The sequence below is a fragment of the Lynx rufus genome, unplaced genomic scaffold (genome assembly GCF_022079265.1).
Source record: "Lynx rufus isolate CCGP_SWC_20201006 ecotype Redwood Valley unplaced genomic scaffold, mLynRuf1.p SCAF_11, whole genome shotgun sequence".
NCBI lineage: Eukaryota > Metazoa > Chordata > Mammalia > Carnivora > Felidae > Lynx > Lynx rufus.
Window position 1 is genome coordinate 15,837,144 of NW_025814825.1, and position 27,848 is coordinate 15,864,991.

General features: G+C 38.0%; 1 protein-coding gene and 1 long non-coding RNA gene across 3 annotated transcripts in view; one reads left to right on the forward strand and one right to left on the reverse strand.

Moving 5' to 3' along the window:
- LOC124506920 (uncharacterized) overlaps window positions 1-12,305 on the reverse strand; it is a 74,954-nt gene extending 62,649 nt beyond the window's left edge. The window contains exon 1 of the long non-coding RNA XR_006960893.1: window positions 11,972-12,305. This is a non-coding gene — a long non-coding RNA (uncharacterized LOC124506920). The remainder of the gene's footprint in view (window positions 1-11,971) is intronic.
- Window positions 1-27,848, forward strand: part of VCL (vinculin) — a 109,896-nt gene that overhangs the window by 30,280 nt on the left and 51,768 nt on the right. For both annotated transcript variants that reach the window (XM_047072976.1, XM_047072975.1), the window contains exon 2: window positions 5,285-5,355. In XM_047072976.1, coding sequence (XP_046928932.1) covers window positions 5,285-5,355 — 71 coding nt within the window. The remainder of the gene's footprint in view (window positions 1-5,284; window positions 5,356-27,848) is intronic.

Here is a 27,848-nt window from a genome sequence, read left to right on the forward strand (position 1 = left end):
GAAAGTACATTTCCTGGTTGATGGCCTAAAAAATGTGAAGCTTTATCTTGGCTCTCCTAGATAGACTTTGCCAGCTGTTCACAAATAGAAGATGCTTTTCTGATCCTGCATATCTTTAGAAACTGGCTTCTTTGGAAATTCTTGACTTGATACTTCAGTGATACAACACTGAATTGGAAAGATCTAGAACAGAGGATGACAACTTTTGAATAAATGGGCAAGTTAAGTTACATAATCTTCTCTGTCTTTGCTTGGCATACAAAGCCCTTCCCAAGGTGACTGGAGCTTCCCTTTCTAGCCTCATTTCTTTTGCTGAGGCCACACCAACCTGTTTTTCTTGTCTACTCAACCATATGCTCAAATACATCGGAGCCTTTGCCTGTTCTCTCCTTTCTGCTTGGACTGTCTGATCCCTCTCTTCTCCATCTAGCAACTCTGTCTTTGCAGACCCAGCTCCTTTGTTTTGTGAAGAGACCATGCAGCAAAGGCAAAAATGAAGGTTAATCTAGTAGCTGTGTGAAGAGTGAATTAGAAGATGGAAGTCTAGAGTCAGGAAGACCAGTTTTAGGAGACAGTGAAAGTCCCATAGACCTGAGTTGTGCAATATAGTAGCCACTAGCCACATGTGGCAATTACAATTAAAATTAATTGAAAGAAGCCAATCGATAAAGGTTACATACAGGATGATTCTATACGACATTTTAGAAAAGGTAAAACTGTGGAGACAGTGACATGATTAGTGGTTGCCAGGAGTGAGTTGTCATGTCGACTATGAGTTTTGGGTGATTATGATGTAGTCAATGGTAGGTTTATGGGTAGTAACAAATGTACTCTCTGGTGTGGGTTGTTGATAATGGGAGAGGCTGTTGTATGGAGCGGGGAGTGTATGGGAAATCTGTTATCTTCCCCTTAGTTTTGCTGTGAACTTAAAATGCTATAAATGAAAAATAAAATCTTAATTAAAAAATTAAGATTAATTAAAATTAAATAAAAAGTAATAATTTACTTCTTCAGTTGCACAAGCCATACTGCTCAATAGGCATATGTGGCTGTTGGCTACTGTATTGGGTAGGACAGTTCAAAAAGAACATTTCTATCATAACAGAAAGTTCTATTGGACAGCATTGCTAAAAATCAGTTCCTCAAGTGAAGATGACATTTATTCTACACAGTCATGCTTTATGTGTTTTGCCTTAAAAACGGGAGCATTTATTTATTGTACCTAATTTAATTCTGGACTGAGTATATTGAAGATTGGAGTGACTGTGGATACTGTCACCACAAGTATGAATGCAGCTTAGAATAGTAAATTAAGGGGTGCTTGGGTGACTCAGTCAGTTGAGTATCTGACTATTTCAGCTCAGGTAATGATCTCAGGGTGGTGGGATTGAGCCCCGCATTGGACTCTGTGCTGGGTGTGGAGCCTGCTTAAGATTCTCTCTCTCCCTCTGCCCTTCCACGCCATCTCCCTGCCACCAAAAAAGAAGAGCACAGGCTCTGGAACCACATGCCTTTTTAAAAAAAAAAAAAAAGCTTCTGGATAAGTAGCCTTTGAGTATATTTTTATTATTTACTTTTCTTTCCCCACTTACCCCTACCCTTAGAAAAGAGAAATAAAATATTTAAGTAAAATTCATTCATTCTTTAGTAATTACCTTCACCAGGGTCAGGTTATTGGCTATTCGTAAAACTGTTTTAATGGTTTTGCTGGGTGTACTCATGATTGCTTTATTTTTAATTTTAATTTTTATTTATTTTTTTAAAAACATTATCTTAATTTTTAAATTTAATTTTTTTGAGAGAGACAGAGAAAGCATGAGTGGGGGAGGGGCAGAGAGAGAGGGAGAGAGAGGATCCCAAGCAAGCTCCCTGCTGCGTGGGGCTCAAACTCCCGAAACTGTGAGATCATGACCTGAGCCAGAACGAAGAGTTGGACAATTAACCGACTGAGCCATCTGGGTGCCCCATGATTGTTTTATTTTTTGAGGGTAAATCTTTGCCATATATCAGCCTTCCAGCATTGCTGCCTTCAAAGACCTTTCACCTAATTGATCAGAAGTCATTTCTGATTCCCCCCCCACCCCTCGGTCTACTCCCCATCCCCCACTCCTTGCAGTCCAAGAGCAAGTCCTATTAGTTCTTCCTCCAAAAGAGCTAATTCTCCATTTCCACTTTCATGTCTTATTTTAAGTTACTGTCATCTCTCTGCTGGATGACTGCAGTAGCCTCCTAACTGGTCAGCCTGCTTCCCCTTACCCACTAAGATCACTTGGCCACATCACAGACAAAAATATCTTTTTAAAAAGAAAATCAGGTCATTTCAATCTCCTGTTTAGCAGTCCTTCTTCTTACTGTATTTAGAAAAGATTCCACACATCTTAACCTAGCCTAAAAGGCTCTTTGCCATCTGGCCCTTGCCTTCTTATCCAGCCCTATCACCACCACACCTTCTCCCCTCACTGAACTTCAGCCACTCTGGCCTCCTTAAGCTTCCTTGGATATACTCAAATTTTCCTGCCATCGGGTCTTTGTCTTGTTTCTCCCTATGGAGTGTTCTTTCCCAGTTCTTCCATGAGGCTTCCTTCTCAGCTTCAGAGTCTCAACTCCAGTGTTACTTCCTCAGAGAAGTCTTCTTTATCCACTCTTTAAAGTAGGAACCCTCTACTCCTACCCTATAGTCTATATAGCATCATCCTTACCATTATCTGGGGTGATTTTGTTTGTGTATTTATGTACTTGTGCACTTTCTGTCTACTCCTACTAGAATATAAGTTCCATGAGGGCAGGAGGCTTATTTTTACTCTCTGCTCTAGCCCCAATACCTAGAACAGTGCCTGGCTTATGTAGTTGTACTCAATAAATGTTTCATAATGCTGAATAACAGCTGAATAACTGTTTTCTAAAGGAGATATAAGAGGAACTCACTCCTCTTCTTCCCTTGCTGTGTCTCTGTGTGTGTAAAATAAAAGAAATCTCCATGTGTCTAAATATGAATATCCTTCTAGGCCCTTATACTCAGTATGAACTAGTGACTTTGTTGCTGAACTTCATTTTTTATTTCATGAAATCATGGCCCACAGCTTTTTGAATGGTTGATTTTAGTTGGAAAATATAGTGAACAATACATCTGGAAATATTCTGTCATGTTTTGATCTGAGAAACTCTAGAGAACCAGCTGCTGATTTGAAAGGCTTTTATTATGATACAGGCAGTCTATTGTCTACAAAAGCACTGGCTATTACACAGTGGTATATGTGTTTTTGCTTTTTTCTGAGCTATTAACTTGAGAGAAAAAACTTGTATTCATTAACTTATGCATGACTTGTATTCCCTGAGAATAGTTTATTGTATTATTTTCTTTAGCTGATTTACTGTGCACTAAGGGATTTTTCTTACTTGTTTTTTTTCTTTAAACTCAATCAAAAGTTAAACAGTTAAATGGTAGGATTGAGATACTTTCCATTCTGGATTTAAAAAAAATAACAGATTTCTGCATTAAACTGTGGTTTATATTTATGATTTAGCACTTTTATGTAGCTTTATATTGGTAAAATGGGTGGATTTCACCATTTACTATATTCAAGTTTACCTTTCTTTAGAGTACTTTAGAGTATGTGATATAGCTGTAGTGAAAGAAAAATTGACATCCAAGCCCTACAGAGGAATAATTTTGAAGAAAGTGAGTATGTGTACCATTTGTGATATAATAAATATGTATGCACGTAATCTGGTTAGTGTGGCTTTTAATATTTTGATATATTTTTATATTTTTAGATATTACTATTTGGAAGATTTATATGAAATGACATAATTACTACAGTTATTAGGTAGGAAATAATTGCATCTAAATAACCCAGAATAACATTTTAATATTACTTTTTAAATTATAAAAATTGTATATTCACATTTCAGAAGGTTAGAAAAGAGGAAATACAGATACAGAATTTCCTAAGCATCATTATAATCACTGTTAACATTTTGTTTTGTATTCTTTCAGTGTTTTGCTTCATACATATGGATTTTTCTGGTTTGTTGTAATCATAGTGTATTTATTATTTTTATTCTTCCTTTTAAATGAAATATAATGTCAGAAAAATTATTATGTAGTGCTGAGTCTTTATAACCATTGTTTTAATGGCTCTGTAGTACTCTATCCTAATTTACTTAGCTGTTCCTTGTTGTTGGATAAGTTATTTAAAAAATGTTTTGGCTTTTATAACTAACATGATAGTGAATATTTTTGTGAATCTTGTTATTACCACATTTGGTATTATTGCTTATAGTGTATATTCTCTTTATGTGGAATTCCTAGATATGACTTTTCATATCTCTTAACACATACTAGTAAATGCTTTTCCAAATGGAGTATGCCAGTTTACATTGCCATTAGAAGGGTATAAAACTATTCCATTGTAGCATTCAGCATTATATATTATTTTTTAAAAAGTTGATCTATAATTAGGGGAAAATCATGTTGCTTTAGTTTGAATTTATTTATTTATTTTTAATTAAAATTTTTTTTTTTTAGTTTAGAGAGAGCATGAGCAAGGGAGAGGGGCAGGCTCCATGCCCAATGCAGAGCCCGAGATGGTGCTTGATCCCAGGACGCTGGGATCGTGACCTGAGTGAGCTGACATCAAGAGTCAGATGCTCAACTGACTAAGCCACCCAGGCACCCCTGGTGTGAATTTATTTGATTAATGGTGAAGTTGTATATTTTCATAAGTTTGGTTTCTAGTTTCAGCATCATAATTGCTTTATACTTTTTTTCAGTTCCAGTACTATGTTTTTTTCCCCCCCTGTATAGACATTTAGCTTACTTATCTTGATTCATTGTACTTCATGTACTGTATTAGAGATATAGGGGTACCTGACTAGCTCCGTTGGTGGAGCATGTGACTCTTGATCTTGGGGCTGTGGGTTTGAGCTCCACATTGGGTATGGAGATTACTTAAATATAAAATCTTAAAAAAAAAGATAAAGTAGTTTGTCAATTAAACATATATTCATATATCTCAGAGATGAGTGTATCTCTTTTTTTTACTGTGCTCCGCGGTGCCTTCAAATGAATTACTCTGAACAAGGGGTGGTACATTGTTTGTATCCCATATTGTTATCCAAGTATATTGTGGAAGGATATATGGGAACTATCTTGATAATTTCAAAAATCCAGAAATTTTCTTTGAATCCGGAAACTTCAATGATAAAGTATATGTTTCAATATGTTTAAGTTTTTAAAGGTCTGAGAATTTATTATTGAATTGTGAATCTTTTTCTCCTGTAGGTTGGAAAAGAGACTGTTCAAACCACTGAAGATCAGATTTTGAAGAGAGATATGCCACCAGCATTTATTAAGTGAGTAAAACATTCTTCTCTTGCTAAGCAGAATAATCCTCTTGGTAGGAAAGAAAATTAACTGATTCCAGGAGCAACTTTTTTTTTTTTTAATATAAAAGTGTTTACAATTGAGATTTTGACTTTTCATCTTATAACACTGTAGTTCCTACTGTTGATTGTATTCATTGCTATTAGGCATTTTTGACATAGTGATTTTTAATGAAAGTTTGACTTCTGAGTTTCATTATTTGGAATGGAAAAGATTCAGAAACATTCTGATCTTAGCAGGCATGAATCTGAGTTATATGCTAAACACCTTTGCTTGGAGATGAGGGAATAACAGTAGATACAAACTTAAAAATTTATTGCAGTGTTATTTCAGTAACATTTTAAATTTAAGTTATATTTACTTATCACCCAAATTCCTACAAATAATTTGCAGGTGTTTTGGCCTATCCTGAGTAGAAGTGGAGATACTAACTTTTGATTAGTTAAAACTTTGTCAAGTTTGTCTTTGCTCAGTGATTTTGCTCTATGGCAGTCAAGTCCTAAGTAAATGTAAAGGTTGGTGCATAGGACAGAAAAAAAGTGGAATCTTTACTTTTCAAAAGTCAAAAGTAAGGTAAGGCTATTCAGTTACAAAAAAAAAAGTGGCAAAGGATTTGAATAGTCACCTCAAAAGAGGAAATCTAAATGGCCAATAAATTATGAACAGGTACTCTATCTCATTACTCATCAGAGCTGTGCAAATTACTCCATTATAAACCCTAAATTAAGAAGTGTGATAATATTAGTTGTTGATAAAGATGTGGAGCAATTGGAACTCTCATACACTCCTACTGGGAATGTAAATTGGTGCGGCCACTTTGGAAAACAGTTTGGTGTTAGTAAAGTAGAGGACAGACAATTCTCGGAGAAACTTATGCCCATGTACACTAGGATCCATATATGAAAACATTGATATCAACATTGTTCATGATGACTCCACTGGTCTGTTTATTGTAGAATGGATAAAAACAATTATGGTATAGTCATAAATTGGAATACCAATCAGTAATGAAAGAGAATTTTTCAATTCAAAATGGTTGATTTTATATTATGTGAATTTTACTTCAATTAAAAAAATGAATGAATCTCAAAAATAAATGAGAGAAATTAATGATAGATACATAGGTAGTCTCCATTTATTTAAACTTCAGAAACATGTAGAAGTAAACTGCCTTAAAAAGATGAAGATAAGTAAGGAAATAATGATTACAAAAGTCAGGGTAATGGTACCTCTGGGAGGAAGGAAGAGGGTTATACTCAGGGTGAGGCCACACAGGGGCTTCTGAAATGGTAATAATATCAAAATAAACAATATTTTTTTAATTTTATATATATTTTATTTTATATATTTATATAAAATATAATAAATATTTTATTTATATTTTATTTATATCAAATATATAATATTTGATAAAAATAATATCAAAATAAACAAATAAACGGTAATGTATTTCTTGATGTAAGTGTTGAGTTACTCACTCAACACAATATGGGTGATTGTTTTATAACTATTCATTATATTATATGTATGTTTTATACAAATTTCTCTATGTATGTTATATATCACAATTTTAAATAAAGTGAGAAGTATTCTTTTATTTTTAACCTCCTTATGTTCTATTTTCATTGAACAGATGCAAAATTTCACCCATGTTGATGTCTTTTTATTTCTAACTTACTTGAGTGGGTGTTTCTACATAATGGTGTTTCTGTTAATTCTGCAAAATGTTCATGTGTCAGGAAGTAAGGGGCCAGAAGCATCTGTTTTTTGTAGAGCCTGTTTTGTGGGAGTATCTTTTCTGATTTGCCTCACTGGACTTGATAACCTCCAAGGTTTCTTCCAGCTCTAACCAATATGAGCCTACTTTGTTTATGTGCCATTTCATCAGCATGGTAATATTAAGAGGAGTCCTATGCTGTCAGTTAAACATTATAATTAAACTTATATTTACCTTACATTAAAAACACAGATCTTGGGAATGCAAGCTGGTGCAGCCACTCTGGAAAACAGTATGGAGGTTCCTCAAAAAACTAAAAATAGAACTACCCTACAATCCAGCAATTGCACTACTAGGCATTTATCCACGGTGTGCTGTTTCGAAGGGACACGTGCACCCCCATGTTTATAGCAGCACTATCCACAATAGCCAAAGTATGGAAAGAGCTCAAATGTCCATTGATGGATGAATGGATAAAGAAGATGTGGTGTGTATATACAATGGAGTATTACTCGGCAATCAAAAAGAATGAAATCTTGCCATTTGCAACTACGTGGATGGAACTGGAGGATATTATGCTAAGTGAAATTAGTCAGAGAAAGACAAAAATCATATGACTTCACTCATATGAGGATTTTAAGAGACAAAACAGATGAACATAAGGGAAGGGAAGCAAAAATAATATAAAAAGAGGGAGGGGGACAAAACAGAAGAGACTCAAATATGGAGAACAAACTGAAGGTTACGGGAAGGGGTGTGTGGGGGGGGATGGGCTAAATGGGTAAGGGGCACTAAGGAATCTACTCCTGAAATCACTGTTGCACTATATGCTAACCAATTTGGATGTAAATTAAAAAAAAATAAAACAAGTTAATACAAAAAGACATTAAAAAATCATTTATAGATTCACAAAACAGATTGGTAGTTGCTGGAGATGAGGCAGAGTGGAGTGGGGGGCCAAAATGGTGTAGTGGGTCAAACGTACAAGCTTCAGTTACAAAATAAATGAGTCTTGGGGGTATAATATAAAATTGTTAAGAAAATGAATTTTAAAAGTTATCATATGAAAAAATTAAAACTATGGATGGCAACTAGTCTTAATTTGGTGATTCTTTCACAATATATACACATTTAAAATCATGTGTACATCTGAAACTAATATAATGTTATATGTCCATTATACCTCAATAAAAAATAAAAAGAGAAAAAAAACCACATAGATCTAGCTCATACCTGTTTGCCCCTCACTCCCTGGAAAGTATAGAGCATGGTGAGATAATGCACAAGGGGTTTTCAACATCAGGTGGGTATTTGAACTAGGTGACCCTACAGAAATTTCCTTTCAACCCTGACATTCAAGTCTATGAAGATCATTTGATTAATGATTTTTTTTTCAGGAAACTAATTTCTGCTCATCCCCAGAAATATATCCTTGAAGTATGCTATGTGCTCTCACAGGCTTCCTTGGGGACTTAGACAAATTAAGGAGTGTGTCCTAGTGATATTTTCCAAAAAAATAGGTAACTTTAAACCAAAACAAAACTTTAGGGGCACCTGTGTGGCTCAGTGGGTTAAGCATCTGACTCTTGATTTCAGCTCAAGTCATGATCTCACTTTTGTGAGTCTGAGCCCTGCGTTGGGCTCCATTGGGCTTCTTCTCCCTGACAGTGTGGAGCCTGCTTGGAATTCTCTCTCTTCTTCTTTCTCTGCCCTTCCCCTGTGTGCTTATATGCTCTCTCACTCAAAATAAATAAAATAAACCTTAAAAAAAAACCACCAAAACAAAACTTCATTGATTACCCTTAGTGGTAAGTAGTATACCAGTTCCCTACTCTAGTAGGTTATTTATTTATTTATTTACTGGTAATTGGTGATTTAAAGAAAAAAATTAAGATTTACCTTGCCTTTCCAGAGGTTCTTCAAAAAAATTAAATGTAGAACTACCATATGATCCAACAGTTCCACTTCTGGGTATTAATACAAAGGAAACAAAATCACTACCTCAGAAAGGTATCTGCACACCCATATTCTCTGCAACCTTACTTACAAAAGCCAAGACATGGAAACAACCTAACTGTCCATCAGAGAATGAGTGGATAAAGAAAATGTGGTATGTTTGTATGTGTGTATGTATACAGACACACACACACTGGAATATGGGGGAAATGAGTGAAGGTGGTTGAAAGGTACAAACTTTCAGTTATAAGATATATAAGTCCTAGAGATGTAATGTACAGCATGGTGGCTATAGTTAACAATATTGTATATTTGAAAGTTGCTAAGAGAATAGATCTTAAATGTTGTCTTCACCCACACACAAAAAATTGTAACTATCTTGCCTTCCCTGTACAGACTTTATCTCAGAGTAACCGAATAGTCCTAGTTGATGAGGGGAATTTTAGCCAACAAATGTGAAATTAATGACAGAATTAGGAAGTCGTAATTATGCAATTTTAATTAGGAAGCAATTGATTTAGGTAAAGATCATTAATGGATTTAGGTAAACCATTCATAGGTTTTAACCTTTATTGCACCATGGGGAAAAATCCTGGTCTCCATGGAGAATAAAGGAAAAACACTATGTTATGATCAACTGAAAAACTTACTGAACAGTGTTTTTTTTTCTTAACGTTTGTTAATTTTTGAGAGAGCGAGCAAGCGCATGAGTGCGGGAGGGGCAGAGAGAGGGAGACACAGAATCTGAAGCAGGCTCCAGGTTCTGAGCTGTCAGCACAGAGCCTGACGCGGGGCTCGAACTCACAAACTGTGAGATCATGACCTGATCTCAAGATCAGGAGTCAGTCACTTAGCCAATTGAGCCACCCAGGTGCCCCCTGGGTGGCAGTTTTTTATTGGGACATTGTTTAGGCCAGTAGCCAGGCTTACCAGAAGTGTGACAAGCTCTTGGAGGGGGCTTGGAGAATGTTTAGGTTGAGCCAGCAGGGTAAGACTGAATAGCTCCAGTAAGGGCAGTAGCTTAGTAAGCATGAGATCGTTTTTGATCTCTTTGTCTCGTTTCCTCTTTGATTCCTCCTGTCTGTTGTTAAAGACCCTGAAGGCCAGGTCCAGTAGTTCATATTGAGGGGGTTGAGGGCCTTTATCCAACTTTTGAGGCTTCTTTTTAATGTCTGAGGCTGACTGGGAGATGAAATGCATAGATAGGCAGGATCGATTTTCCTTTGTGAAAGAGAGAGAGAGGGTGCAAGTGAGTGAGGGGCAGAGAGAGAGAGAATCCCAGGGAGGCAGAGAGAGACAGAGACAGAGAAGCAGAGCTCACCTGATGTGGGGCTCGAGCTCATGAGTTTGTGAATTTTTAAAGAGCCTCAGTGAGGTGGGTGAGAAAAAGGGCAGAGTTTTCATCTGATCTGTGGGTGCTTTTTCTTAACCTTTCATAATTGACCTGTTTAGAAGCTGCCCGCTACATGCCTCTTATGAAGCCGGTGGTCCTGTGGTTGCATTTGGCTTTGTCTCCAGAGGAGGGCTGTCTGCAGTTTAGATCATCGGCATATTCAGTAGCCTTGGACCAAATTCTGTTTTTTTCTTCTGGGGTGGTACAGGTGGAGAGAATAACATATAGGTCCCTCCACAAATCACAGGAAAGAGTGAGATATTCAAATTCTTTAGTGAACCTGGAGGAATCAGTTGAGAAAGAGCTAAGCTTAAATTCCATATGAGAAAGATCTGGCATGAAGGGAACGTGGACCCAAACAATGCCCCCTGCTGTAGCCACTTTGTGAAGAGGGAATTGGGTGGTGAGAGCATCAGGAGGTTGGTAAGAGTGATCAGAGCGAGTGTGGGCAGGAGAAGGATTGAGAAGTGGAGGCAAGGGCTTAAGGGGGGAAGGGTGTGCTGAAGGGCCTTGAGGGGAAGGAGGGTACTGGGGTGTGTGTGGAGGTGCCAGAGGATCAACTATGGGTAAGTGGAAAGGTGGAGGTTGGTCAGCAGGGTCAAATCCAAGTTGGTAGAACTGGGGAGATAGAAGGAGCATACGACAGGCAGTGTGAAGGTCAGGATGACGAGCGAGTTCAAAGAAAGCTTGGACATAAGGAACCTCACCTCATTTACCCAGGCCATGACAATATAAACTCAATTGGAGAAGAGAATTGTGGTTAAGAGAGCTGTTCTCTGGCCAGCCCTTCTGGTCATCTAATTAATATTGGGGCCAGGCTGCGTTACAGTAGAAAATTAAGATGTTTGGGCCAAATACCTTGTTTCAACTGGAGGTTTTTGAGATTTTTGTAAAAATGGTTTTTATCTATTTATTTTGAGAGAGAGAAAGAGCACGTGAGCAGGGGAGGCGTGGAGAGAGAGGAAGAGAGAGTCCCCAGCAGGCTGCAGAGCCAGACATAGGGCTTGATCTCACGAACGGAACTGTGAGATCATGACTTGAGCCGAGATCAAGAGTCATATGCTTAACTGACTGAGCCACCCATGCACCTGGAGGTTTTTGATATTTTTTTAAGGAGGCATCCCAGAGGGGAGTCCTTGGGAGGGGTGGACAAGGTATTGCCCATCTGGAAATCTAGGAGGAGAAAGGAGATTTTGAGGACCAGGAACAAAGGGAAAAACTGTGAAGGGAGACATCTTGACTCAGCGTTCCAGGAAGATGAAACCCTGACCAGTGTGGAGCCTGAGAAAGGGGCATCCCCCAAACTCAAGGGTCTGTGTGAAGGGAAGGGATTGAGGATCCCAAGATTGCAGAAAGACCCAGAGGAGGTGTCGCTCCAGTGGTGAACTGTTGATTGTTGACTGAGCCCAGTACTGGGGCTTGAACCTTGCCGTGGGGGAATTGGCCAACACCTGGTGGGTGATTGCTGTCAGTGTTCAAGATCTCAAAGCGCCCTCCTGAAAATGAAAATTTGACTCACCTGAGATAAGTTGAGAAGGCGATCTGGTTGAGATGGATTCCGGTCAGTAGGTAATGGCCAGTCCTCTTACGGGCCACCAAAGCTGTTAGGGAATTGCACAAAGCATGTCCAGACAAGCAGGACAGAGTTTATTCACTCTCTAAGGGAGGAGAGGGGCCAGACATCAAGAGAGATGTCGGCCACAAGTTTCTGTCAGGCTGAGCCTTGTAAGGGGTTTTAAAGGATGTTGAGAGGGGACACAGTGTGTGGAGAGAGGGTCGACTCTCGGCCAGGTAGAGTAGAAGATGGCGTGTTTTTCAAGCTGCTCTGTCTGGGCTCCTCCAGGATGTGGGTTGTGGTCTGACTAAAGAAGAGTATGTTCTGTAGTTGGGGTCTGTTTTCTGAGAATATAGGCCCTGTGACCTAAAAAAGCAGAGTTAGGACCAAGTGCAGACACCTGTGAGTTTTACCTGTAAGCTTGTCTGGGAGGTTGGGGGGACTTTGAATAGATTCCTTTCAATTAACTTAATATGTTACTTGAAAATAGCACAGGGTAAAAACAACAATATGGCTGTGGCTGTCAAACAGATTTGGGGGGGCAAATATTCCACAGTTTAAAACATTATAGCTCTTTATGCTTTTCTTACTTTTCTTTAGAATGCAAATGCAAAATGAAGCAGAAAATTTTTGTAGATGCCTTGACTTGAAGGGGGAGGGGACAGAGAGAAACAGATGGAAGCAATTAATGACATCCTTGGAACTGTTGAGTAGGACATTCTTTTGGGCTGTTTGGTTGATGTTTGGAGGTTTCCAGGGCATGACAGAGCTTCCTCTGTCATCTACTTTTACAAGCACTTCTAATAGTGTCTGCTTAGGCAACACTAAAGAATAAAAGTTTCAAAAATTTATTCTTGGATCTATTTCTACTCCTAGAATGGTAGAATGTCAGTACTAGAGAAAACAGAATGCTCTTGGTCTGTAGATAGATTTATATCTAAGCAGTCTGAAATATGTTTAGAGATTTTTTTCGGGGCAAGATACGATATTTTCAGGATTTTTGGCATTTTTAAGATTTGGGGGTGTCAAAATCAAATCATAGTCTTATTTGTGTGACTGGCAATTAAGAGCATGTTGACATGTTGGAGAAAACATTTCATATCAGTTAAAATTATATATCTGAGTTATAATTCTCAGTGAGGGACTTCCAATGCTTGAGCAATTCCTTACTGTAAAAGCAAGAACATTTTAATACGGAGCAAGATTTGCATTGTTACAGGAAGTCTTTCTCTTGGGTGGAGTAAGAGTTATCTGATCTCTAACTGCACTAGCAGAGTTTACAGTTTACTAATTTTACCCAAGATTGAAGTAATAGCCACACTGTTGCACAGGACGTGTGGGATTGCACGATGATTGCCATAGAAACTGTCTCAATCTTCATAAACTTCAGGGGTATAATGTCCCTGCCGTACTGTTATAATATTGGTTAGATTTGCCCTGTAAGAAGTCATGTGTTCCTGTAGAGACTGTCAGGAGAAGAGTATTTTGCATCATCGTCAATCATCATCCTTATCAGGCAGCAGCAGCAGTAATATTTATGTGTAATTGATTGATTAATGGGCTGGACACACTAATTGGTTAATTAAGTATTTATTGATCACCTTCTATTATGTGTAGCACACTAATCACTTGTAAGATGTATTATAAGTTATTTATTAGTAGTAATAAAATAGCCACATTTGTAAATGCTTTACTTGGGGGTATGTCATACATGTGGGTTTTATTCTTCTGTGTTATCATGGAGGAACAAAGGTGGAAAGCTGCTGCAGAGAAATTTTTAAAAAATGCTTTAAGAAGGGGGCACCTGGCTGGCTCAATTTGTGGAGCATGTGACTCTTGATCTTGGGGTTGTGAGTTTAAGCCCCATGCTGGGTGTAGAGATTGCTTGAAAACAATCTTTAAAAAAAAAAAAAAGAAGTAAAAAGATGCTTTAAAAAGTTTGAAATTAAAGAGCTGTAATGCAGACTGACTTTCACTATATAATAGGAATTCAGAGAAAGTGCTATTGTGGTAAGTAGGAATAGTAGAAAGAAGCTTCCTGTGGGAAATGGAACTTGGGAAGATGGATGTGGGGAAAAGGAAAATACTCTGGGTGGAATGAATTGCATGAGCAAGTCATGGGGCCTGTGAGGAGAGGGACAGTCATGTTGGGAGTAGTAGGGGCTGAGCTAAGTTCTGCCAGGTGATAAAGGCCCTTGAAAGCCAGGCAGGGGAACTTGGAATTGAGTAGCAGAGAAGCTCTCCAGTTCTTGAGCAGAAAGATGACAAGCTGGAAGTGGTTTTCCAGAGTTCATAGCCAAATACTGGATGAATAACAGGTGCTAGTGGAGGAAAGAAAGTAAGCTATGTGAACCTACCAGATCCATTTTCTCTCAGTGTGGATTTACTTCAGATGGATTCCTTATAGGTAAATGTTTATGGCAAACTATTTTATTTGCCTTGGAAAAATTGCTGTTGTAGTGTGCATGGAATTTCATTCTTATTTCTGCAATGGAACAGAAATGAAAAGGAGGGGTGCCTGGGTGGCTTAGTCGGTTAGCGTCCGACTTCGGCTCAAGTCATGAACTCGCAGTTTGTGAGTTCAAGCCCTGCGTCAGGCTCTGTGCTGACAGCTCAGAGCCTGGAGCCTACTTTGGATTCTGTGTCTCCCTGTCTGTCTGCCCCTCCTCTGCTCGTGCTCTATCTCTCTGTGTGTCTCAATAATACATAAATGTTAAAAAAATAAAAAATAAATAAATGAAAAGGAAGGCAGTTTATGGACCCTGTATAAGAGTGTTCAGTATCTGAATGTATCAAAATGTGTCACTTGTGAGGTGGTCTAGTGCTATGAACTCCTTAAAAAGGGCATCAGTGGCTTTGTTTGTTGGCAGGCAAATGATAGTTTCATGTAGAACTGCAAAGTGTTGCCAGTTTCTGTCTCAGTGCTGCTCTGAACAGTCTGCTTGAAATCATTCACCAGCTTGGATTATTTTTGAAACATATTGTGATGTCTAGGCCTATTGAATAAAAGAATGTTACTAAAATACTGTGTGAAAGGGCTTATGTACTGTTGACAATCTGCATGATTAGCATTAATCATATTTCCTAGAAAATTACCTTGTTTTAACTCTTAAAAACTTTATTAGTTAAGCACAATTTTACCTTGGTTGATACTCATGTCCTACAAAGAAGACGTTTGAAAAAGATTGAAACATGCTTACATTTAATTTAGATCTCTTTGACCTAAAGTAGTAGTGTCATATTTTTAGATCACCAGCCTGTATATTTAGCTTTTTCTTTGCTTATGATCTTGAACACTCAAAATAATCTGTGATGAAATTTGTATTTTTAAATGTTCTTCTCAATGAACGTGCCCAGAATATTTCTTTTTAGAATTAATTCTTTGATTATACCACTCAATGCACTTTGCTTATCTGGGCCTAATGTGCGATTCTAATGCTTTATTTTTTTAACTTGAGTTTTTTTTTGTGTGTGTGTGTGTGTGATTATTTCCATTGCTATTTAAGAGAAGATTTGTGTCTCAACATAGATGACCAAGGTTCTGTGAGACTATTCACATCTGCCAGCTGACTTGCTTCATTTTTGACCTAGAGCAAACACCCAAACTTTAAATAGTCACCTTTGAACTTGCCATATTAAACATATTTGGGTACTACTGTTTTTCAGGGACTTTTTAAAAAAAATTGTTTTTTAATGTTTATTTATTTTTGAGACAGAGCATAAACAGGGGAGGGGCAGAGAGAGAAGGAGACATAGAATCTGAAGCAGGCTCCAGGCTCTGAGCTGTCAGCACAGAGCCTGACGTGGGGCTCGAACTCATCAACTGATGAGATCATGACCTGAGCCGAAGTCAGATGCTCTACTGACTGAGCCCACCCAGGCGCCCCTTCAGGGACTTTCTTAAACAAAAATGGTTTAACTTTTGAGTCTTGTCAATAATGAACTCTGAGTCAGTATTATTGATTTGCAGAAGAGTTCTAAACAGTTTGGCAAAGATTTGATCCTTGGTTTACTTTGTATACCCTTTATGATTAAGAAATCATACACAATTTTAATGTGTAATTCTTTGGCTTCGATTTCTAGAGAGTAATCAAAATCATATGATTGAAAGGAACTCAAGGGACCAAGGGAACTCACCTTTTTGAAAAGCATATTATTGGGACAGGTACTTATGTATTTTCATTTTCTCATGTAATTCTGAGAACATCAACTTCAGGATATTAATAAAGTAATTCTACAGGTAAAAAACTGAGGCCTGACAGACTTTAACTCACCCAAGGTTGGCTCAGCTTGTATCTGGCAGGACATGTTTCCTATTGGTGGTTTCATGGCTTCTTCTGAATCCACGGTCTTTCCACAATCTGACCTTCCATGAGGGTCATGTAGTCCATCGTCCTCTCCAAGGAAGTGCTACTTTTATACCACTCTTAGAAGATAACAGTTTACACTTTTCCTAAGTATTTCCAGAGAAGGAGTATTACACGTGTAATTTGTGATGTATTTGATGTCTTGCAACTCTTAAGCTATAAAGAAGTTAAATTCATAACATTTTAAAGTTAAAAGGAATCCTAGAGATTATTTAATCCAACTGCTTTATTTTATAGATGAATTGAGGTCATTGTCTATGTCAGCCCTACTGCCCTAAACCAAACAAACACTATAAATAATTAGAAACAGGTATTCCCTTAATTATTACTTTGACTGTCCATATATAGGTCAAGTCCCAAATCAAGAAGTTCTCAAGATTGAAAATTTTTTTCCCACATCTGTTTAAAATCTTTATTGCTCTTTCCTTAGTACAGCAAAAGAACCTTATAAAAATAGCTCCATTTCTTGAGCACCTTTTGTGAACTGGATAGTTTAAGTTGTACTATTATGATTTTTTAATGTTTATTTTTGAGAGAGAGAGAGTGAGAGAGAGAGTACATGTTCATGTGGAAGGGGAGGGGGGAACAGCAGAGAGAGGGAGAGAGAGAATCCCAAGCAGGCTGCAGAGCTTGACCTGAGCTGAAATCAAGAGTCAGATGCTTACTGACTGAGCCATCTAGGTGGCCCTAAGTTGTATTATTTAATTCATCTCATCTTGCAGTTGAGGAAGCTACGACTCGGAGAAGCTCAGTAACTTGTTGCAAAGTCACCCAATACATCAATGTCAGAGGTAGGATTCAAACCCTGGACTGACTACCAGGCTGTGCTCATTCCGATATGCTAAGACTCTTTTTCTGTCTTCATTATAAGTACTTCTTATAACATAATTACTGTGATGCTTAAATGTATGAGATAATGAATGTGAAAGTACCTGGGGGAGGGGGGAAAGACATTGGTGATTATTACCCTCCTTCCTTGGCTTCTCAATTTTTTTTCTTATTCATTTTCTTCAAATAAAGTTAGTTGCTTTTTAAACTTTACTCAGAGAAAAATTTCCCCTCATTTATTGTTGCCTGTAGTAAGGTCTTTTAAAAAAACCCAAAAAACTAAAAACATGATTGCTTGTTTTTATTTAAAGTTCTTTCTGTATCTATTGAGATGATAATGAAATTTTTATCCATTACTTGATAAGATAGTCTCTGGTCTACTACATGAATATCAATTTTCTGCGATAAACCCTACTTGGTTGTGATTTAAAAAAGAAAATGCAGTGCTAAATTCAATTTGCTAATATTTTTGAAGGATATTGCTTCTTTGTTCATGGGGTGTCTTGATCTATAATTTTCTTGTTCTGTTCTTATCTGGTTCTGGTGTCAAGTTTATTTTAACTTCATGATATAAGAGCTTTTTCTAGTCTTTGAAACAGTTTACAGAAAATAAAGATTATCTGTTTTTTGAAAGTTTGGCCAAACTTACATGTAAAACTCTGGGTCTAGTGTCTTTGAGAGAAAGAAACTTGATTATTCATTGTCTTTTTTTTTTGTAACTCAGGTTTTAAATTCATTTTGAGTCAACTTTGGGCTTTTTTTTTGTTTTGAATCAACTTTGATAATCTGATACTTTTCTAAGAAATTATCCATTCACCTAAGCTCACAAGTTTATTAGTATGAAGTTCATAATAACCTATTATTATTTTTCATCTGAGTTACGTCTCTAGTTATATCACTTTTTTTGTTCAGTATTATTTAGTTCTGCCTTTTTTCTTTATTTATCACTCATTTAGAAATTTATGTTTTATTATATCCCCCCAGAATTCTTCTTTCATGTTTATTATTTACTTTAAGCTTATTATTTATTTTTTATTTAATTGAAGTATAGTTGACATACGATGTTATATTAGTTTCAGGTGTACAACATAGAGATTTGACAAGTTTATCCTTTGTGCTTGCTCATAAGTGTAGGTGCCATTTGTCACCATACAACACCATTGACTTTATTTCTTATACTATAACTTTTATTCCTGTGACTTATTCATTCCATATTAAGTTTATTATTTAAATGCCTTATTTTCAATATTTCAGCCTTTATGTTCAGTCTTCTTGTTTTTAAATAAATATAGTTTAGACTCTTAATTTTGTTCTAAGTTCTACTACAAGTTTGGAAGCAGCTGTAGGTACTTTTTGTTATTCAATGTATTTAAACTAAAGAAAAAGATAAAAGCAGTTCACCCATTTCTCTCACTCCCAACCCCTGCCTCTGGCAACCACCAATCTCTTCTCTGTATCTATGAGCTTGGTCGGTCAGTCGGTTGGTTGGTTGGTTGGTTGGTTATTCCTCCGTCCATGTCCATCTATCCGTCCATCCATTTGATTTATTGCTTTCACATATAAGAGAGGTGATGTGGTATTTGTCTTTGTCTGACTTATTTCACTTACCATAATTCTCTCAAGGTCCATCCATGTTGTTGCAAATAGCAAGATTTCACTCTTCGTGTATATTTCATTTCATATCTATATTTCACTCACACACACACACTCCACAGGTTCTTTATCCATTCATCCATCACTGGATACTTAAGTTGTTTCCATATCTTGGCTATTGTAATAAGTAATACTGCAGTGAACATGGTGCATATATCTTTTCAAGTTAGTGTTTTCATTTTCTTTGGGTAAATACCCAGAAGAAGAGTTGCTGGATCATGTGATAGTTATATTTTTAATTTTTTGAGAAACCTCCATAATGTTTTCCAGAGTGGCTGCACCTGTTTACATTCCCACCAACAATGTACAAGAAGAGTTCCCTTTTCTTTACATCTTTGCCAGCATTTGTTATTTCTAGTTTTTTTGATAATAGCCGTTCTGTCTAGGTGAGGTGATCTCTCCTTGTGGTTTTGATTTGCGTTTTCTTAATGATCATTGATACAGAGCATCCTTTCATGTGCCTGTTCGCCATTTGTATTTCTTCTTTGGAAAAATGTCCATTCATATTTTCTGCCCATTTTTATTTGATTTTATTTTTTATTTTTTTCTTCAGCCCATTAAAAAAATTTTTTTTTAATGTTTATTTATTTTTGAGAGAGATAGCACGCATGGAGGAGGGGCAGAGAGAGAGAGACACAGAATCTGCAGCAGGCTCCAGGCTCTGAGCTGTCAGCACAGAGCCCGATGCGGGGCTTGAACCTCACAAGCTGTGAGATTATGACCTGAGCCGAAGTTGAACACTTAACCAACTGAGCCACTCAGGTGCCCCTCTTCTGCCCATTTTTAAATTGGATTGTTCGTTTTTTTGTTCTTGAGTTGTAGGAGTTCTTCATGTATTTTGGATATTAGCCCCTTATCAGATATATGATTTGCAGATATTTTCGCCTGTTCAGTAGGTTGCCTTTTCATTTGGCTGATGGCTTCCTTTGCTGTGCAGATTTTTAGTATGATGTAGTTCCACTTATTTTTGGTTTTGTTGCTTTTGCTTTTGTTGTTCAGATTAGAAAAATCGTTGCCAAGACCAGTGTCAAGGAGCTTTACCACTTACGTTATCTGCTAGGAGTTTCATGGTTTCAGGTTTTATATTCAAGTCTGATCCATTTTGAGTTAATTTTTGTGAGTGATAGAAGATAGAGGCCAGTTTTATTCTTCAACATGTGTCTGTCCAATTTTACCAACACCATTTATTGAAGAGACTGTCCTTTCACCACTGTATATTCTTTACTTCTTTGTCATATTGACCATATATGTGTGGGTTTATTCTGGGCTCTCCTGTTGCATTGATCTGTGTGTTTGTTTTTATGCCAGTACCATACTGTTTTAATTACTGTAGCTTTGTAACATAGTTTGAAACCAGGGAGCGTGATGCCTCCAGCATTGTTCTTCTTTCTCAAGATAGCTTTGTGTACTTGGGGTCTTTTATGGTTCCATACAAAGTTTAGGATTGTTTGTTCTATTTCTGTGAAAAATGCCACTGGAATTTTGAGAGGGATTGCGTTGAATCTGTAATTGGTTTGGGTAGGATGGACATTTTAACAATAATAGTTCTTTTAACCCATGAGCATGGAACACCTTTCTGTTTGTGTCTTCTGTTTATTTCATTGATGTCTTGTTTTCAATATATAGGTCGTTCACCTCCTTGGTTAACTTAGTTACTAGGTATGTTATTCTTTTTGATGCATTTGTAAATGGGATTGTGAATTTTCCAGCTATAGACATTTAATAGTTGTAATTTTGGTTGTGAATTCCTCCTTCATAATATGCTTTATTCAGGAGTATATTTAAAAAATTTCAAAAATCTTTTTACTATCTTTTTATTGTTCTATTTCTAATTTAATTGCATTTGCCCAAAACATGAATGATATAATATCAATTCTTGGAAATTCTCTTGTGATATAATATGTGGTCAGTTTTGTGTGCTATGTGTGCTTGAAAAGAAAGTATATTCTCAGGGAGCCTGGGTGACTCAGTCAGTTAAGCATCCGGCTTTGACTCAGGTCATTATCTCACAGTTCGTGCATTCAAGCCCCATGTCCAGTGTTGTGCTGGCAGCTCAGAGCCTGGAGTCTGCTTCAGATTCTATATCTCCGTCGCGCTGTCTTTCTCTCTCTCTCAAAAATAAACAAACATTAAAAATTTTTAAAAAAGAAAGTATATTCTCTTTTGCTTGGGTTAGGGTTTTCTTTATATCAGTTAGGTCAGTGTATAAAATATTATTATTATTTTAAGGTTTTATTTTTAAGTAATCACTACACCCAAAGTGGGGTTTGAACCCACAACCCTGAGATCAAGAGTCGTGTGCTCTACTGACTGAGCCAGCCAGTCACCCCTAAATATTATTGATCAAACTGTTTATAGCCTTACTATTTTGTTTGTCTGAATTATCAGCTTATGATGATGTATCTTGAAATCTATAGTAATTGTGGGTTTGTCAGTTTTTCTCATAATTGTCAGTTTTAGCTTTATATATTTCAAAGCAATAGAAGTAAGTGGTTATAAGGTTATGATTAGTAAGTGGTTATAGGTTATAAGGTTATATATAGTAAGTGGTTATAAGGTTATGATTCTCCTGGGTCCTAAATTCTGTCAATTATTTTGTTATTTATAGTCCTTTTTTGAGAATGACTTTTGGCTGATGTTAGTCTACTGTTGACTTGTATCTCAAGATTTTTAAAGACCATATCTTAGAATTTGGCAGTTTTTTTCATAAGTAAAAATATTCTCTTATTGTGTCTATTCCACCTCATTTTGTGTTTAGGCATTTATACCTCTAACTCATTCATTACATTGTGCTGTAGAACAGTGACTGTCAACTTTTTTAGTGTAAGGACCATCAAATAATAATAGACTTTTGTCATTATTTGATAAGGAGTCAATAAGAACAAAAGGTGAAGTGATTTTATAATGTTTTCTGTATTTATTTTTCCCCAAACTCCAGCTGTTTAATAACAAATGCTTCCCCACCCTCACCCCATCACAGCAGCAGGAAAATCACCCATCCAATTGTGGGGGGGAGGGGTGCACTGCAGAAAGCAGGGAACAGGGAGAAGCTGGTGAAGGGCTGGTCAGGCTCCTGCCCCCCATGTCACTGACTCTTGGGAGCATCAAGTTGGGCTGGCACAGAAGCCTTTCCTCTGCCCAGCCACCAGCAGGGAGCTCCATCTAAGGGAGGCTGGGTCTCCAGCCAGAGAGCTTGAGAGGAAGCCAGGGCCGGCAGCGGGAGCAAGGGGATGAAAAGGGAAGAGACTCTGGTCTGCCACCAAGTCTGGGTCTTCTGGCTTGCCTGTGCCAAGTCCAGCTGCCAGGGGCGGGCCTTGCCCATCAAGAGGCTGCTGCCACTCACATGGACCTGGCCTCCCTGGCCTTCCTCTGAGACCTCACAGCCTCGTTGTGGGCTTTATGCTTCTCTGCCAATTTGGTGTCCTCTTGGATTTTGTGCCTCTTGCCAAATATGATCTTGTTATAAAGGTACTTCTCCTGCTTCATCATCCTGATGGCCAGGCACTTGGCTTAATTCTCCTCCTCTTGGGCCAGCCACTGCCTGTCCTCCAGCTTCACAGTGCCTGCCATCACTCTGGGCTTCTTCCCCTCCATCCTCTGCTCCTCCAGGGCTATCAGTCAGGCCTCTAATGTTTTAAAATAAAGTTTTGTTTTAGTCATCACAACAGCCTTAAGATACATTAAAAATCTACTGGTATCTGTAAGACACGCTTACTTCTATGTTCATCTGTTTCTGCTGTAATCCTAGCATGAGAGAGAGGAAGAGCCATAGGAGCCAAAGGACCTACAGGTAGCAGATTTCTTGCCTGAACTTTGCAGGCTTGGAATCTCCTCTCCCTTATCAGATGTCAGATTTGAACAGGGGGTGAAGGCAGTGGGGAGAAAGACTATGACTAGTCATTCAGGCTTTAAAGGATTCAGAGGGTATGACTCATACTCTACCTTTCAAATAAGTGGCCTGCCAAAACTTGAAGAGCATGTGGCTTGGACAGAGGTGACACTTCTCATCCGCCTTGCCCACGTGCCACTTCCTTTTCAGTTATCTGTTGGCTCTGGCAGAATCCTGTTTTGTTTGAAGGTGAAGTGAAAACTGGTCGCATACTCTCCTACTCTCATCTGAAATAAAAGAATTTAGTGCGCCTGTGGTGTTGGTATCTCAATGTACATATTCTAGCAAAAAGAGGTTGGTGTGGCCCTTGAAAGGCTTTGAATGTTTTAAGTATGATTCACTGTGGTTTTTAATTTTAGTTTTGGGTGTATACATGCAGTGTCCTGTGCTATCACTGAGTTAGGAAAGGGATAGGAATAATTCGTGGATGAGGCCTGTAGGATCTTTAAATCTGGGAGCACAGGGTTGGAACAGCCTGTTTTAGTGTTATCACACAGTGTACACGTGGGTGAGTGGCTGCTGTGTACTTGCTACATGAACTAGATTAAAGTTTGTCATTGTACTCTGTGTTCCTGACTCCCTCCTAAAAACTGTAACTATTCTTGTGGCCTTCACTCAGGTTTCTAGATGACTAATGGCTGAGGATCCTTGACCTTTCTCAAAATGGTAACACTGGGACCAAAGCATATTGGCTAGTCCTAGCTCTGGGATGCCACAGGATGAATCTACTTTTGCTATTTCAAAGTAAAATTTATGCCAAATGGCCAGTATATAAAAGAAAAGTTTATTTTCACACAACTCCCTGAGTCTTTTGTGATCTTCACATTATTTTTATTATTACTTTTTAATCCTATGTATATAAGATCTGAGGATGAAATGAATGGATTATTTCAAATAGGCAGTACTTCCTATTTGAGGGATACTAGAAAGGCTGAACTGCCAGTTGCTGGTGGCTGGAATTTCACTGGAGCTTGTTCCTCAGGTTAACAATTTAAACGCTTAAATGCCTGGTGAAGGGAGAATTTTTGACGCCTCAGCAGTCATTTTCACTCATCATACTTGTGGCTGAGACTAGGCTCTAAATATGGGAAAGCAGAGAGAGTTTGAGAGCCTGACCCTTACCCTACCCCCTGGCATCTCTCTCAGGCCTGGACTTTAATATTCCTTTCAAATGAGACCATATATATAGTCATAGAGAAAAAGGAGCCTTAAAAGGTGTTTTTCATGCAATTAAAATTATTAAATGTAAACACTTAAGTCTATACCAACCATTTTTATGACCCTGTTTTGGCATTTCTTCATTTTTAAATATGATGGACTTCTCAAACTTGGAAGTGATCTGGGCCTTTCTTGACCTCTGAGAGACCCTACCTAGATGGCAAGGAAAGGAAAGCCTCAACAGGGATTAAGATGAGAGAAGGAATAGTCTTGACAGGCCGTTTTGCCTGCCAAATACTTATGTCAAGGCTAACCTGGTTGGTAATGGCAGTGATGGAGGTGCTGGGCGCAGTGGCCACAGTAGGGAAAGCCTCACTTTGATTGTGTTTTCTTTCTTTTGTCTGTTACCTTCCCATTTTGCAAATGTTGTTTTATGTGATTGGACATGCTTGTGGCCTAACCATCTCTCTCTCGAAAGGACAAGACCCAAAATGTATGCTTCTTTGGGTGTGCTCCAGGGTAATCCGACTTCCATGAAATCAAATTTTCAGGTGTTCTTCTCCATAGCACTTCAGTCTTTGGCAAACAGAATGCATTTGTGTGTGTGTGTATGTGTGTGTGTGTGTGATAGTATGTATAACCTAAATGGCTGTACTTACTAAGTTCAGATTAAAAAATTTTATTTTAAATATTTATTTATTTTTTGGGGGGGGGTACAGAGAGAGAGGGAGACACAGAATTCGAAGCAAGCTCCAAGCTCTGAGCTGTCAGCACAGAGCCCGATGCGGGGCTCAAAGTCATGGACCGCGAGATTATGACCTGAGCTGTAGTCGGACACCTAACCCACTGAGACACCCAGGCACCCCAGTTCAGATTTTATCAGTGAATTTGATATAGGATTGTTCCCCCCCACACCTGACCTCCCCAACATATTTTTTTGAGGTGAGGTATAGTTTCACTTGTTGAATGTTTCAGAGAGGTTTTCAGTTAAAAAAATTTTTTTTTAATGTTTATTTATTTTTGAAGGAGAGAGAGACAGAGTGTGAATGGGGGCGGGGCAGAGCGAGAGGGAGACACAGAATCCAAAGCAGGCTCCAGGCTCCGAGCTGTCAACACAGAGCCCAACGCAGGGCTTGAACTCATGAGCTGTGAGATCATGACCTGAGCCAAAGACGGACAGGACACCCAACCGACTGAGCCACCCAGGCACCCCATTTAGTTTTATATTATGGAGCGGTATATGTCTAAATAGGCCTATCAGACTGTCTCCCTGACATTATTTTGTTCCAGGGCACTCTCTTTTTCCCTCTGCTGAATCAGTGAGCTGGGATTTGCTGGTTGATTTTTTTTTTTTTACAGAAGCAGATGGGAGATTGTTTGGTTTCAGAGTGAATGAGTTATCTGTACTTAGTGATAGTAGGCTGCCCTCTCTGGTCAAACCACACCTATGGCAAATGCATGGTATTTTTCACAGAAAGAACTGTGTGTGTGTGTGTGTGTGTGTGTGTGTGTGTGTGAGAGAGAGAGAGAGAGAGAGAGAGAGAGAGAGGAAGGGATGGTAAGAGAGAGAGGGAATATTATCCCATTGGAAAAACAACTCCCAAGATGCTGTGAAGAGGATCATCTTTATAAGTAGTGCTGAGCTTCTGAGGCAGGAGCAATGTTGTCTCCACCTTCTATATCACCACTTTCCTAATTTCCCAAGTAAAAAGGACTACTTCTACTTTTATGTCCCCTTATCCTCTGCTGGAGGTACTTCTAAATACTAATTTATATTTGTTTGTTTACATGTATGTCTCCTCCTACCAAAGTTGTAACCCCTTAAAAGTAGGGACTTAAAAATACTTTCTTTTTTAAAAAAAATTTTTTTAACGTTTATTTTTGAGAAGAGAGAGACAGAGCATGAGCTGGGGAAGAGAGAGAAGAAAGAGGGAGACACAGAGTCTGAAACTGGCTCCAGGCTCTGAGCTGTCAGCACAGAGCCCGATGCGGGGCTCGAACTAACGGACTGCAAGATCATGACCTGAGTTGAAGTCAGACGCTCAACCGACTGAGCCACCCAGGCACCCCTTAAAAATACTTTCTATTCCTGGGTATCTTATAGCATGTAGTAGGTCCTCAATATGTTAGATGAACAGATGGATGAAGAATTAAATTCAAGTAATTTAAGAGTGGGTGCATTCTGGTAGAAGCTTTAAAAATGACTTAAGGTAATCTTTATAATTTCTGGATCTGTTTTTCTCTTATATTTCTTAAATTAAAAATTCAGCATAAACTTAAGCTTGATAAAGTGATCACTGAAATCACATGGAACTGAGTAGTTTGGGATCTTTATATATCTTAAATTGTATCAAGTTATATCATGTGTAATTCTGGAGAGAATGGATTTAGTAGGTTATGAGTGAACATATTTTGGGTCCTGTGAGGCTGTCATTAGTCCATTGATCTAAAGCATAAGAATTTTCTATTAATTTATGTTGAAGACTCAAAGGCAGAGAGAAGTTTTAACTTGTGATACACTTGATTGATTTAAAGTATCTAAATCAATATTATTAGGATAGAGTCAAGATTTATAATTATTTAGGAAACAGACCTTTTTCCTATTGTCATTCTCTGAAATGCTTTTTAAAAATTTTGGATTTGTGTTAAAAAGGAGATTGGGGCACCTGGGTGGCTCAGTCGGTTGAGCATCCGACTTCAGCTCAGGTCATGATCTTGTGTTTTGTGAGGTCAAGCTCTACGTGGAGTTTTGTGCTGACTGCTTTGGAGCCTGAAGCCTGCTTCCTAATTCTGTGTCTCCCTCTTTCTCGGCCCCTCCCCCACTTGCTCTCTGTCTCTCTGTCTCTCAAAAATAAAGAAACATTTTTTATTTATTTTTTTTTTAATTTTTTTTTTTAACGTTTTTATTTATTTTTGACAGAGAGAGACAGAGCATGAACAGGGGAGGGGCAGAGAGAGAGGGAGACACAGAATCGGAAACAGGCTCCAGGCTCTGAGCCATCAGCCCAGAGCCCGACGCGGGGCTCGAACTCACGGACCGCGAGATCGTGACCTGGCTGAAGTCGGACGCTTAACCGACTGCGCCACCCAGGCGCCCCAAGAAACATTTTTTAAAAATTAAAAAAAAAAAGACTTAAAAAAAGTAGGAGATCACTTTAAGAAGTGAGGCAGCTTGAATGTTTAAAATCTCATTTTCCGCAGACGAAAGAGACTTCTGTCTGTTTCTGACTACTGGTTAGTCATGGTGGGATTTGTTTGGCTTTTATGAATGCCATTAAATTTTAATGTACAGATCAGATGTCTTATTGTAGAAAAATGGTATAGTGTCTGTTTTAGACCTATCAGTTTACCACACAAGGGAACCATTAGTGGAGAATCAAATTGATTCCTGCAAAGCCTTTTGATTTCATCATCTTTTTTCTGTTTCTTTTCTCCATGATGGTTATTCCTTTCATTTACTTATTTTTGTTTTTTTATTTTTTTCCAAATTTGAAACACTTAGGCAGTAATCGAATCCTTGCAAGTAGGTGTAGTACAACAGTTGCATTCTGTGATTCTTGTTTGTTTGCTTTAATTTCATCAGGGTTCATGTCACCTGGGAACAAAACCAAGTTTTGTGACTTTTTAAAGTTAATGATCTCTATGGGTGAAAATTCCTGATTGCCTATACTGGGTGAAAATTCATTTATTTACTCATTCAGCAAATATTTACTGAACATTTGTTATGTGTTGGGCATTCTCTGAAGACATTAATGAACAAGATAGACAAGGTTCTTAGCCTTGTTGAACTTAAAGTCTTGTGGGAAATAGAGAAAACTAAACTGAGAGGGTGTGAGCAGTCTCATGGGAGCACATAGGAGGTGTACCTGTAGATTTGGGATGGTTTCCTGATAGAAGAGTCATTTAAAGGCAGGGTCTAAGAGAGTAAGTAGTGGTTAGGGGGGAG